At 36.5% G+C, this 15,636-nt stretch overlaps 1 protein-coding gene across 1 annotated transcript in view; it reads right to left on the minus strand.

Moving 5' to 3' along the window:
- Positions 1-401: 401 nt before the first annotated feature.
- The window catches only part of LOC117307178 (ATP-binding cassette sub-family C member 9-like), a 54,516-nt gene continuing 39,281 nt past the window's right edge, over positions 402-15,636 (minus strand). Inside the window, exons 22-32 of the mRNA XM_033791849.1 lie at positions 15,148-15,240; positions 13,911-14,013; positions 13,114-13,227; positions 11,097-11,208; positions 10,264-10,391; positions 9,408-9,486; positions 8,202-8,310; positions 7,515-7,618; positions 5,107-5,240; positions 4,118-4,180; positions 402-2,268 (exon numbers count right to left, since the gene is read on the minus strand). Of these exons, the coding sequence (XP_033647740.1) occupies positions 2,128-2,268; positions 4,118-4,180; positions 5,107-5,240; positions 7,515-7,618; positions 8,202-8,310; positions 9,408-9,486; positions 10,264-10,391; positions 11,097-11,208; positions 13,114-13,227; positions 13,911-14,013; positions 15,148-15,240 (1,180 nt within the window). The 3' untranslated portion in view covers positions 402-2,127. The remainder of the gene's footprint in view (positions 2,269-4,117; positions 4,181-5,106; positions 5,241-7,514; positions 7,619-8,201; positions 8,311-9,407; positions 9,487-10,263; positions 10,392-11,096; positions 11,209-13,113; positions 13,228-13,910; positions 14,014-15,147; positions 15,241-15,636) is intronic.

Genomic DNA, 15,636 nt, shown 5'->3' on the forward strand with positions numbered 1-15,636 from the left:
TAGGAGCTAAAAAATAAATGGTAAGGTATTCGACATGAAGAGTTTGTATATCCTCTAGCTTCCAATCGTCATCATACAACCAAAACTATTCCTCGGATTATGGCGGTCACGTATAAGCCCCCCCCCCCCCCAACCGGCCTCTTTAGATTTGGTGAACGCGGGCCACACCCATCGTCCAACACGGCAATAACAATAGGCAAATGTAGATATAATGAGTGACTTGACTGTGTTTGAGACGATGTCAATATTGGATCAGTAATCGTATACGGACATGTAGGGTAGCTCTCAGATGGACATTTATCTCATGTAACTAAAGAAAGTTAATTTTGCTTTGCACCCATAAACACCGACGTGTGTTAGCACTGTATAATCAGTACCCCCCCCCCCCCCCCCCCCCCCCGAGTACTGTGGGGAAGAAATCACAGGCATTACAACTCGGATGGGATTTGCCCCCACGACCTTTTTAACATACATGCACTACTGCTTGCTTCTGAAACGCATATCTAAGCTATTTCAGAGTAACTTTATTTTTCGATGTCATTTTCTTGAAAGGGAAGGTTTATGATTTACAACCACTCTTTAATTTAATGACAAATTGGTTAGAAGCCTACCGCAGTATTCGATAGTATAAAGCACTTTGAGAAACATGCTTCGAAGTAATGTGGTTACTCACAAGATATAAGCTTTTTATGGCCCCAAATCTGAGAACGCTACTGCAGTAACGCTTTTCAGATTGTGAATTCCTATTGGGGATTATTCATCCTGCATGGACATTCACTCCAGATTTTCACTTTCGGCAATATCTAAAAATAGAACGCGACCACCTTTTAAAATGAATAGTGTATATTAAGTTAGTTTTATTGTGTAGGCCTACATCTAGATTTATAGGATGAATAATCGAAAGGCTCCAAAAAACTAAATGTATACAATGCCTTTAACCGAGTGTTGTAGGTCAACACATAATAAAGTGTTAGAGTATACCGATGCACTAGTTTCCTATGCGATTCTATAATGGTATGATTCCACTAAATATATTACAATGATCTAGGGGTAGTCTAGGGGCAGTCGCTATATGCACAACCAACACGCAATGGCAATATTATTACAGAATACACTGTAACTGATATGGTGTTTCTTGTCTATGACAATATCGACACTTTCCGGTTTGTGTCTCAAAGAGCTAAAGTAATGAAGGTGTAAGCGTATCCATGGCAAAGGCATCCCAGCAGACAAAGAGGCCTTCATTGCTAAGTACATCGGGAGTTCACTTAAACATAATTGCCTGCCTATTAAATCATCTTTTCCCTTTTGCTCGCATAATGCCAGAGTCGGATTCATTTTTATTGTAAAATCAAGACTGTTTTTGTCAGAACATATTTCAAATTAACTGCATGTTAATTTCTTCCCATTTTTATCACTGAAAATGTAATTTAGGACTGTATCTTTTATAAACGGACAACCAATGAGTGACACATCATTCAAAAGCTGTTTACCAGCAGAATCACAAAATATCAACTAGTCATATTTGTTATAACTTCAACAATTATTGAATGGAAAAACAAACCACATTTATTGTTTATTGGCAATATCTCAAAAGTTAGTTATAACATGATGGTATACCCTATATAGGCCTATCTGTTTATTATTGTCTTTTAAAATAAGTTGAGGGAAAATAAAGTATTTTTAATTATTTATTTTGTATCAGCCTGGCCTCTACTTGGCTTGACAAAGGGTGGCTTTGGAAAGTCATGCATCAAATGAAAACCTGTTTGAATGTCAAATGGATCTTGCATGCCTGGCTGCCTACAGTGCAATAGTTGAATAACATCTTCCTGGCTCATAAAAGCGAGACCTTTCTTATTATTGTTTTTTTAACCTTCTTGTCAGTTTAAAAAAAAGTAATTTATTCATTGTAATGTACATAGAGAGCTCGAGGTGCACTACAGTTTCCGATGTTTGATTTTCACTACTTAACATAAGCTGAATAAACTCATATCTTATTACGAGCCTTTAAGCTAAATGTTAACCATGATAAATCCAGCAAACACTAGTCAGGTCCCCTTTCATGACATTATAATAAGATGTGTCATTGCAGAGAATCTGAACATAATGTTGGGCTTGCTGTATCTACTTGTCTTTATCATGTACCAATGAAGCAAAGAGACCATCTTTTCGCTGTAGTAGGTTCTCAGGGGAGTCATACTCAGCTACTTTACCTTCATTTAGAACCAAGATGCTGTCAGAGTTCAAGATGGTTGCAATTCGATGCTGGAAAGACAGACATGGATACAGGAGATTAGTATTCATTTAGTTTGATTTAGAGTAGCCTGGACGACTGCTCTACATCAAGATTACAGATAGTAGGCCTAATACTAATATAAACTTGAAAATCCAAAATAGCAAAATCCAATTATACATGCCCTATTCAAGCTAAACATTGTGTTACTGCTGTGACCCTGCCCCAAGGTATGGGGTTTCTTCAAAATTAACAGGCAAAACAATGAAGTATACTGTTAACAACATAACAGCTCAACATAAGTGAGCCAATCATGTATGATAAAAGCTAACAAAATTTCAGTCCTGTAGAGATTTGTGTAAACAAAATCACAAAGGCGAAAAGAATGGATTGTTTCTTGAATAAACGAAGTCATTCATTCTAACATTGCTTTTTGAAATACTTATTGTTGTTTATAACACCCTGAAGGCAAAAGCACACTTGGATTCTAATAAACAGTTGCAACTAGATGCATGTGACTGTGTACTTAATCACTCAACCAGAAAATACATTCATGTTATAAACAATACATTAGAAGCAAAAATACATCAATATAGTGTTAAGTTCACATACAATAAAACATTGTGTATCAAAATATTCAATCAGTCAAGGAATCAATCAATCAATCAATCAATCAATCAACCAATCGCATAAATAGCAACGATCAAAGAAATGTTACACCACAGGCACATTTCATGAATAGTACATCAACAGAACAAGATACATTAAAATGGTGATCATTTCAAATGCAATGAAACATTGGGGTACAAACATTAAAACACATGAGAGGAAATTTCAATTCATGAGTATACAAATTCAAACATGTATCAAACACAGTTCATAAAATCATCATCATATTTCATTATAATATCAATAAATAGCCAGTTACTGGTTCACCTTATGGGTTATTTCAAGAAGACAGTAGGTAATTCACAATGACGTATAATTTTACCAGTAAATTAGTAACTGGCCTGGTATGCAATGGTGGATCTCGCCAAGAACAGAAATATTCAAATATTAGACAGAAATATTCAAATATCATTAAGAAATATTAAAATATCATTCAGAAATATTCAAATATCATTCAGAAATATTCAAATATCAGACAGAAATATTCAAGTATCATTCAGAAATATTCAAATATCATTCAGAAATATTCAAATATCATTCAGAAATATTCAAATATCAGACAGAAATATTCAAGTATCAGACAGAAATATTCAAGTATCAGACAGAAATATTCAAATATCATTCAGAAATATTCAAATATCATTCAGAAATACTCAAGTATCAGACAGAAATAGTCAAGTATCAGACAGAAATATTCAAATATTATTCAGAAATATTCAAATATCATTCAGAAATATTCAAATATCATTCAGAAATATTCAAATATCATTCAGAAATATACACACAAGGTTATATTATCATATGAAAATAAAATAATACAGAAATATTAGCAAGGGAATTCACTCAACATCATATACCAACAATATAAAAGTTTCCGAGACAGAAAATAGGGTTTGCCCATAACCTCATCATTGACTAGCAAGCAGGACCAGTTGACTTTTCATTTCACTAGTCAGTCAACTTTTGCACTTTCCAATCATTCATACTAATTAGGAATGCTTATCAACATTGAACTAGCCAGCCAGACCACTTGCAGTTTATTTTGACTGATCCTCCAGTGTTCAAATTTCATTTGGCTAGCCGACTTCTGTTAAGGAAAGCACCTACCACAATAGGCATAATATGAATACAGATTAAAATGAATACAGATTAAAATGAATACAGATTAAAATGAATATAGATTAAAACGAATACAAATTAATATGAACTCACAGCGATTGTAAGAACAGTTCTTTTTGCAAAGGCAGTCACCACTACCTTTTGAAGCAGTTTGTCCTGTAAACAAAACCAATACAATTCTGATTAAACTCAGAGACATACCAAACACAAGAATTACACTTCAATTAAATTGATTTCTCCCACAGTATTACAAAAAAGTACAAGTAATGGGAGAATAACAGACTGGAGCTAAAACAAAGAATATGTATGGACAAAGTGTGATACTGTGTGTGGGTGGGGGGGGGGGCGCATAAGAAAGCATAGCTTGTAAAGACATGCGTCCAATGTATATTCCATTCAATAATGCACTTGTTTTCATACTTACAATAACGAACAACAATCATTGACAACAAAAATAACAATTATTAATAAAGTACAAGCAAAGAGTTAAGTATATGACCATTCATAATTACAATGAAAAATCGTACAGTAAAATGTAGAATACAGGAGGCTGTTCAAACTTGCCAAGGCTTGTTGAGGAACAGCCTTTGACATAAAACAACAACAATAAGCAGAGAAACAACATTCAGCACAATGAGCGATAATTATACAACTAACTCCAAAACATTTATGACAAATTTGCAATCAGCTGGAAGAAACAAACAAAGGGAAGAAAGCTAAAGATGAGCTTGAAGCTCAAGGGAAGAGAAAGCCAAGATGCAAATAAAGAAACATGTTCAGTGAGATGAGAAGCATTTAAAGAAATAGAAAATAGTACTAAAACAATATGAAGAAACTTTATAGAACTGCTTATCAAGAAACTTTATAGAACTGCTTATGAAGAAAATATTGCTCAACAATATATTGCTAAGCAGGTTACCAGTCACAAATTGCACATTTGACCTGATATTGTGGCTGGTATGCTGATTTGGGTGAGCATAATTTTGTTGTTGGGCCTAAATTATAGGGCTCAATGCATATGTACAATTTTCTTGTTCTCTTATAAATAACGTCTAAGACACAGTGTCTCCATTTAAACTTACCGTTTCTAGGTCGATTGAGGCAGTGGCTTCATCCATAATGAGGATACGAGACTTCCTGAGGAAGGCACGAGCCAAACAGAATAACTGCCGCTGACCAACGCTGAAATTCTCACCACCTTCAGTCACCAGAGCATCTTTAATAAAATAAAATAAACAAATCAAGTTTAATAATCTTACAAATTTATTAGTTTTATTAAACTACTTCAAGTTTAATAAATGATGTGTATTCACACCAAAGTTTTCAGGGGTTGATTTCACAAATAGTTAAGACTAGTCTTATCTCGAGTTAGGACGAGTAACTCGTTCTACCTTAGGACTAGCCACACGGTTTGTATATCTCCTAGGACTAGTCTTAAGTTAGGACTAGTCCCAACTCTTTGTGAAATCGACCCCTGAAATGGCTTACAGCAGTCATTTTAAAACACGTTAGAAGCATCATCATACTTGTTTTGATGGCTGACATAAATAATCACCCGGATATTCCATTGTGTGGATATTATTCATGTCTTCATTAAAGGGAAGTTATAAGTTTGGCAATCAAAACCGTATTAGAAGCCTACAGCATTATGAGAAATATACGACTTCGCTTTTCAGGTTTTGTATTCCTACCAAAGATTTGTCTTCCTGCGTAGACATTTTCACTCTGAATTGTTGGCAATATCTCCAAAATACAACCGTCTTTTGAAATGAAATGTTCACTTGTTAGTTTTATAGTGTACATCTACATTTAGATTAAAGCCATTGGACCCTTTCGGTACAGAAAAAACAAACAAAGTTCACAGATTTACAAATAATTTACAGGGTTTACAGAAGGTAATGGTGAAAGACTTCTCTTGAAATATTAGTCAATGAAATGCTTTACTTTTTGAGAAAACGGTAAAACAATAAGAATTCTCGTTAGCGAGAATTACGGATTTACTTTAAACACATGTCATGACACGGCGAAACGCGCGGAAACAAGAGTGGGTTTTCTCGTTTTTTTTCTCCCGACTCCGATGACAGATTTAGCCTAAATTTTCACAGGTTTGTTGTTTTATATATAAGTTGTGATACACGAAGTGTGGGACTTGGACACTACTGTTTACCGAAAGTGTATAATGGCTTTAAAACAGATCCTTAAACTAACTGTTATTTACTCAGTCCACCCTCTAGCTCAATGGAACAGATCCTTAAACTAACTGTTACTTACCCGGTCCACCCTCTAGCTCAATGGAACATATCCTTAAACTAACTGTTACTTACCCAGTCCACCCTCTAGCTCAATGGAACATATCCTTAAACTAACTGTTACTTACCCAGTCCACCCTCTAGCTCAATGGAACAGATCCTTAAACTAACTGTTACTTACCCAGTCCACCCTCTAGCTCAATGGAACATATCCTTAAACTAACTGTTACTTACCCAGTCCACCCTCTAGCTCAATGGAACAGATCCTTAAACTAACTGTTACTTACCCAGTCCCCCCTCTAGCTCAATGGAACATATCCTTAAACTAACTGTTACTTACCCAGTCCACCCTCTAGCTCAATGGAACATATCCTTAAACTAACTGTTACTTACCCATTCCACCCTCTAGCTCAATGGAACATATCCTTAAACTAACTGTTACTTACCCATTCCACCCTCTAGCTCAATGGAACATATCCTTAAACTAACTGTTACTTACCCAGCCCACCCTCTAGCTCAATGGAACATATCCTTAAACTAACTGTTACTTACCCATTCCACCCTCTAGCTCAATGGAACATATCCTTAAACTAACTGTTACTTACCCAGTCCACCCTCTAGCTCAATGGAACATATCCTTAAACTAACTGTTACTTACCCAGTCCACCCTCTAGCTCAATGGAACATATCCTTAAACTAACTGTTACTTACCCAGTCCACCCTCTAGCTCAATGGAACATATCCTTAAACTAACTGTTACTTACCCAGTCCACCCTCTAGCTCAATGGAACGTATCCTTAAACTAACTGTTACTTACCCAGTCCACCCTCTAGCTCAATGGAACATATCCTTAAACTAACTGTTACTTACCCAGTCCACCCTCTAGCTCAATGGAACGTATCCTTAAACTAACTGTTACTTAGCCAGTCCACCCTCTAGCTCAATGGAACGTATCCTTAAACTAACTGTTACTTACCCAGTCCACCCTCTAGCTCAATGGAACATATCCTTAAACTAACTGTTACTTACCCAGTCCACCCTCTAGCTCAATGGAACATATCCTTAAACTAACTGTTACTTAGCCAGTCCACCCTCTAGCTCAATGGAACATATCCTTAAACTAACTGTTACTTACCCAGTCCACCCTCTAGCTCAATGGAACATATCCTTAAACTAACTGTTACTTACCCAGTCCCCCCTCTAGCTCAATGGAACATATCCTTAAACTAACTGTTACTTACCCAGTCCACCCTCTAGCTCAGCTACTACGTCCTTCAACTGTGCAATCTCCAGAGATTCCCAAAGCTCATGGTCAGATTTCTCCTTCAACGGATCTAAATTCCCTCTGTGGGTTACAAAATGCATACCACCATTATAATGTTTGGTTTTTTATTCCTATCTCAAGTTGAATAAAGAAAAATGGAACTAAACATGAATTGAGCCAATGACATACAGAGTAACATGACAGTGCTCTAGCAACAGTTTATGTAGTCCTTATGTTGCCAGTGCTCTATCAACTGAGCTATCTAGCCCTAATGTTGATGGTCTTTCTTTTTTGTCAATATCTTTGTTCAGGGGTGCCAGTCAGAAACCATACAACCTGAACCTGCCATTGAACCAGGGATCACACCCACGACTACAATACAAGAGAATATTTTATGTGAAATATGTGTATGGCAAAATGTGGAGTACTTTGTTAAGCTTTCATTAGTTGAACTAAATCATGTATGGCAAATTGTGCACACATCCATAAATAACCTTCTCACAACTAACACCCTCTTGACAATTACCCCGACAGGTTCTAATTTTAAGAAAAATCGCACAATCTCAGATCCAATAGTCAATGATTTCCCTCATACTAGTCTAAGGCAACGGTAAGACACCAACGGTAGTTACTGATGAAATGATTTGGGCACACAAAGCATTACCTGATAGTTCCAGTAAACAGTACAGGATCCTGTGGGATGATTGACAGCTTGGTTCTCAGAGTTCTTAGAGGTACTGACTTGATATCAATTCCATCAATGAGTATACGACCTACAAGACAAAACAGAATTACTGACTTGATATCAATTCCATCAATGAGTATACGACCTACAAGACACAACAGAATTACTGACTTGATATCAATTCCATCAATGAGTATACGACCTACAAGACACAACAGAATTACTGACTTGATATCAATTCCATCAATGAGTATACGACCTACCAGACAAAACAGAATTACTGACTTGATATCAATTCCATCAATGAGTATACGACCTACAAGACACAACAGAATTACTGACTTGATATCAATTCCATCAATGAGTATACGACCTACAAGACACAACAGAATTACTGACTTGATATCAATTCCATCAATGAGTATACGACCTACAAGACACAACAGAATTAAACCATTCAATATAATGGCAGACTTTTAAGAAGCTGGCGGCAGCAAAGATAATGGTCTTTTTTTGCGGCCCTGAGCGTGCATGCACATGCTCAGTATTGCTCGCGTAGGTCCGACCAAGCGTACTACTGGCAAAAACTGAAAAAAACGAACATCTAAAAGTCTCCCATTAGGTGAGGTTTGTATTAGTAGTACCATGTGTAAATTACTTTAAGCAGTGTTAGTTCTGAAAAGAATCGCTGGTTGACAACTCAACGCTCTGATCAGTATGCTCTGATCGACTTTCAGAGAATACAATTGATGAAGTGCATTGGTGATGAAGAATATTATTTGCTTTACTCTTACAGCTCTGTGTTATGAGCAAAGGGCTGAGAGTCCTTGCTGACAAACAAGTCTGTAACTGAGATCCAGATCTTAGAAGGTGATTGTAATGATGGCATGTCTTTTTTTCAGTAACCCCTGGAGTAATAGATTCCAAAGAGCTGTGAGGAACAATATCCTCAGTTTAAAGAAGTAGATCAAAGAGCAGGATTTATTTAATCTGGAGAAAAGTACAGCAGTTTTCCAGCCAGACTTTAAACAGTCGGAAATTTCTACTCCACGTAAGAAATGCAAGTCCTGTGAAAAAATCCAGACTAGTTGAATGTCATTTGAACCCACAACATGCATGGTTACAGCAGATGTCTTCACTTCTACACAACTGGTTTGTTCAAATTAATAGGTATAGGTTCATTACCTCCGAATATGTCAATGACTCGAAGCAAAGCAAGAGTAAGTGAAGATTTCCCGGCTCCAGTGCGACCACAAATACCAATCTGCATTTTAAAGAAAAGCAAAGCAATATTTAAACACACATATCAATAGAATATTATACACATAATGAATGTTTATGAGTGCAATGGTGCGAATATGTTCATGAGTTGAAAGATGGAATGTTCTATTCAACGAGGCGGAGCCGAGTTGAATGGAACATTCCAGCTTTCAACGAATGAACATATTCGCACCATTGCACGAATGAAAAACATTCATTATTTGTTTTATATAACATCCAAGTAGAACTTTGTCATTTTGATTGAAAGAAACAACTTTCAAAACAAACAATTTCAACTGTAGAAGCCGAATGCTAGTAATTTAACTATGCCTTCTTGCAGTAACACCTGCTGCGTTACCAAAGACACGTGCACGCAGTGATGTTTTTACTCAGCTTTTTCGTTCCATCCGAAAAGTACCATTGCACGCTGGCAGCGTGCCAGCGTGCAATGGTACTTTTCGGATGGAACGAAAAAGCACGGCGAGTGACTCAGCGTGCAATGGTACTTTTATTTGCTATCACGTGACGGACAATCCTCCAATCAAATGGCAAGGATCTGCTTGGGTGTTATATAAAAGGCATTATTGATGTTTGCATGAAGACAAACAGCAAAACACAAAGGGTCACAGCAAGTGGCATCAAGAGAATCACAATCGGAGATTATAAAGGCCCCTCGTCTCAGACTTTACAACTACATAATGGAAGTTCCTTTTGCAAAATGAATGAAATTCCATGCCTGAAGTAGGTCCTGATTCTGTCACTGGTTTCTAGACATGCGTACCTTTTCACCTGCCTTGAGATCCACGGATACTGCGCGTAACACTGGATCAGAGTCTGTCGAATAACGCACAGAAACTCTCTCAAACTGAATCCGCCCATCTTCAGGCCAGTTGGGGGGCGGTTCTCTACCTGGAAGAACAAAAGGGGTGGGAATCATTTATAAGTCTCTGCAGTTGAATATCATTCTTCTAACAATGAGAGGTTCAGAATAAGGAATAATAAAACAAGTAAATAAACACAATAAGATCAAGGATGTTATTGGATGTGGAACACACAAAGCTACATTGTGCTGGCACTCCTTGAAAGGGAATGTTCACATCTTCAGCTTCAAATGGAGTTCACTTATAATTGCAGTTTAACTCACTGAAGAATGGCTGGTAGTTATGGTTAATGAGCAGTTTATGTTTAATAATATATTCGGGGACACACACATCATGAGCAGGATTTGAACCAACACTCCACACTGACTAAAGGCCATCAATTGAGCCATGGCATACTATTGTGTAATTGAGGAGAGTAAGTGTTTCATCGGACTATGGTTTGGAAGCGCAGGGGGGGTGTCTGTTTTTTTAATGACGGTTGGGGCAGGTGAGTAATGATTTATTAGTTCACAACAACAATTATGAATCAATGAGTGATTTTGATAATGAATATAACTAGTCAATCTTTAATATAACCAAGAAACTGGTATGAATAGTGCTGCATATTTTCATTGGGAGGGGGTGGGGTCTGCTTTATGACTTCCGAGTGAGATTCCAGAATGATTGGTGTGAGATAAAGGATGATTTCCAGGTAAAGTGCGTCGGGAATCCATGAAGGATTAAGCTATTTTACCTTCGTATTCCTCATTTTCTACATTGGAATAGAATTTGACTCGCTCCACTGAGTTCATTTGCATCTCGGTATCAGCCACGCCTCGTACCAGAAGATTTAAAAATCCTGCAATCTGAAGAATAAGAACAACAGATAATTCAATCATAATTCGTTTATTCAATGCTAAAAATAATACATATTGTTTTATAATGTAGTCAAATTTAAAGTATATCTATTGTTTGGGGCTTGTTTATGCATCTACCCTACTCATTTTACATTTTATAAAAGTGATACGACAGTGAACTTTAAACAAATGGCGTCCGAGGTAAAGCAGTGGTTTTTGTTCCCCAAAACATCATAAAATGTATATAAATAAACTAATTCACACTTACTCCTTTCTTTTTTATTAAACCCATAGGGACTATTCTCCCTAACAAGAAGATTATTTGAAAAGACTATAATATTATAATGGCGTCTGTGGATGTGTTGAATATCTACCTGTAGTGAATAAGTGATTGCTAATCCAACTAGACTATAATATTATAATGGCGTCTGTGGATGTGTTGAATATCTACCTGTAGTGAATAAGTGATTGCTAATCCAACTAGACTATAATATTATAATGGCGTCTGTGGATGTGTTGAATATCTACCTGTAGTGAATAAGTGATTGCTAATCCAACTAGACTATAATATTATAATGGCGTCTGTGGATATGTTGAATACCTACCTGTAGTGAATAAGTGATTGCTAATCCAACTAGACTATAATATTATAATGGCGTCTGTGGATATGTTGAATACCTACCTGTAGTGAATAAGTGATTGCTAATCCAACTAGACTATAATATTATAATGGCGCCTGTGGATGTGTTGAATATCTACCTGTAGTGAATAAGTGATTGCTAATCCAACTAGACAATAATATTATAATGGCGTCTGTGGATATGTTGAATACCTACCTGTAGTGAATAAGTGATTGCTAATCCAACTAGACTATAATATTATAATGGCGTCTGTGGATGTGTTGAATATCTACCTGTAGTGAATAAGTGATTGCTAATCCAACTAGACTATAATATTATAATGGCGTCTGTGGATGTGTTGAACACCTACCAGTAGTGAATAAGTGATTGCTAATCCAACTAGACTATAATATTATAATGGCGTCTGTGGATGTGTTGAATATCTACCTGTAGTGAATAAGTGATTGCTAATCCAACTAGACTATAATATTATAATGGCGTCTGTGGATGTGTTGAATATCTACCTGTAGTGAATAAGTGATTGCTAATCCAACTAGACTATAATATTATAATGGCGCCTGTGGATGTGTTGAATATCTACCTGTAGTGAATAAGTGATTGCTAATCCAACTAGACTATAATATTATAATGGCGTCTGTGGATATGTTGAATACCTACCTGTAGTGAATAAGTGATTGCTAATCCAACTAGACTATAATATTATAATGGCGTCTGTGGATGTGTTGAATATCTACCTGTAGTGAATAAGGGATTGCTAATCCAACTAGACTATAATATTATAATGGCGTCTGTGGATGTGTTGAACACCTACCAGTAGTGAATAAGTGATTGCTAATCCAACTAGACTATAATATTATAATGGCGTCTGTGGATGTGTTGAATATCTACCTGTAGTGAATAAGTGATTGCTAATCCAACTAGACTATAATATTATAATGGCGTCTGTGGATATGTTGAATACCTACCTGTAGTGAATAAGTGATTGCTAATCCAACTAGACTATAATATTATAATGGCGTCTGTGGATGTGTTGAATATCTACCTGTAGTGAATAAGGGATTGCTAATCCAACTAGACTATAATATTATAATGGCGTCTGTGGATGTGTTGAACACCTACCAGTAGTGAATAAGTGATTGCTAATCCAACTAGACTATAATATTATAATGGCGTCTGTGGATGTGTTGAATATCTACCTGTAGTGAATAAGTGATTGCTAATCCAACTAGACTATAATATTATAATGGCGTCTGTGGATATGTTGAATACCTACCTGTAGTGAATAAGTGATTGCTAATCCAACTAGACTGGGTTCAAGTCCCAATGTCATCGCACCAATCAGTGTAGTCATGCCGGCAACAAAGACAATCATGGTTCCAATTAAATCCTGTTTAGAAATCAACAAAGACAATCATGGTTCCAATTAAATCCTGTTCAGAAATCAACAATAAGTACAATCATGGTACTAATTAAATCCGGTTTAGAAATCAACAATAAGTAAGTTAGTTTCTATATGAGACATCATACTAGAACTAAAGCCAAGGACACCAATCAGCAGAAATGTTAAAAAATATGTCTCATTACTGATGTATTATATTCAATCCCCTAAAAGTTAGCCTTTCTCATCCAAGATGTAAGGAGTTCCAGAAGTGCCACTATCAAGATAACCAGATCTCAAGTTTGACTTAAAGTGATAGTTCATCTCTTTTGCCAAATCTCAAGAATTGTTGGGAGGATTTCAAGGGGATAAGGTAAAAATAATAATATTATTATTATTCAGGGGATAAATAAATAAACAAGGATTTCAGGGGAATAAGGTACTTCTGTAAAAATGTAAAATAATGTGTTTATAAATGGGAATATGTTGAGGATCTGCCACAAACGAACATGGTATTCTCAGATTTGTGATCCCTTAATCATTTGACAAAGAAGCATTATTTGGTAGCCTAGACTAGCCTGGTAGCCTAGACTAGCCTGGTACCCTTGACTGCATAGCCTGGTAGCCTAGACTTCTGAGTTCTCAACACTCTGTCTAACTATGTTCAATTATTAATGTAAAGAGTGTCTTACCAGACGCACACCCAGCCATCGATTAGCAGTTTGTAGATACAGGTAGGCCACTTGATTCTTATTGATCCTCTCAACGATGGTGTTGAAAAAGCGCTTCTCACACCTGAAATATACAACGATTTATTATTTAAACTTAGTAATATATCTATTTACATGAGAAGACCCCCTCTGAGCAAAAAATATGCAGTAAAACTAATTTTGCTGACTGAATATTTGTAGAAGGGTGATGATTACAAGTTGGTATGATGTAACACAGGCGTGAATACAGTGAAATCAATAAATCCATGGTTATAAAATAAACACTGTGCTGGTCAAGTGTTAAAGACAAATATTGAAACATGCCAGATTCATTTCCCTTTGTGCCGCAAATACGAACCTGTAAAAACAAGCGCACTCTGCTAGTGTTAGTTGTACATCAATATTTGAGTTTGTAAAGACAATGTCTAGGCCGAGAGAGAATATTGGAGACAGAATAATGTCTGCTGAGATTTAAAGGCAGTGGACACTATTGGTAGTTGTCAAAGAATAGCCTTCATAGTTGGTGTATCTCAACGTACACATAAAAAAAAACACCGGTGAAAATTTGAGCTAAATCGGTCATCGAACTTGCGAGATATGAATACAAAATTTTTTTTAAAAACCTTGTCACACGAAGGTGTGTGCGTTTAGATGGTTGATTTCGAGACCTCAAGTTCTAAATCTGAGGTCTCAAAATCACTTCTTTCTCGGAAACTATGGCACTTCAGAGGGAGCCGTTTCTCACAATGTTTTATACCGTCAACCTCTCACCATTACTCGTCACCAAGAAAGTTTTTATGCTAATAATTATTTTGAGTAATTACCAAGAGTGTCCACTGCCTTTAAGACAATAAAAAGTCAGGTTAGTCATTGTTTGAATAAAGAGTAATTAACTCTCTACTCTCTGCATGTATGCAAACAAAGACCAAGGATACCAGGGCTTGCATGTGGGGCCTAAATCATCAAGACTGCAGGGCGTTATTTCATAAAGCCTGTAAGCATAAAATGTGCTATTAAGCACATGAAAATCTTGCTTAGCTGAAACAGGTTACCAGCTGAAATATCAGCAACATTACAGTGTTGCCACTGGTTCCATGAAGCAATGGTCAAGTGTCTTGTCACAACAGGGGCTCGCACCTAAACTCTGCTGATCAGAAACACCAGAGTTTGAATTTGATGATAAACACAATAAAGAGAGTAAGAAAGATTCACAACTTACTTGTAAGCACGAATAGTAGTCAGTCCTCCCAAGGTCTCAGAGAAATAAGCAAATATGGGAGATTTGCTTGTATTGTCAAGACGTTGTAACTCCCTGTTTGGGACAAATAAAAAAAAAGGTCATGCCACAATTACAGTTTACATTTTTTGGTTTCTGGCAAGTCGCTCTTCAATTAACTAACAATAAGGTCAAATCCAAATAGGTGGCTACAGCTAAGGCTACAGCTGTTACTAAGGGAGTTGCTAGGGATGTCCTATACTTAAACGCATGATGACACCATCTATGGGTTCGATAGGCCTTTTTGAAATCAGTGTTTCTTCAGATCTGGCTCTGTCGGAGAAAAGTCCAAGCAGTGTATCAAAAAGGGCCTTACACCAGGATAGCTGCACTCAGAGATTACAGTCTAGTTTTTACTTCATCAATACACAGACAAATACACAGACAGGAAAGTACTGAGTATACAGTGCAAGCACACATATTTGAATAAAA

This window comes from Asterias rubens, chromosome 2, assembly GCF_902459465.1.
Source record: "Asterias rubens chromosome 2, eAstRub1.3, whole genome shotgun sequence".
NCBI classification, from domain to species: Eukaryota; Metazoa; Echinodermata; class Asteroidea; order Forcipulatida; family Asteriidae; genus Asterias; species Asterias rubens.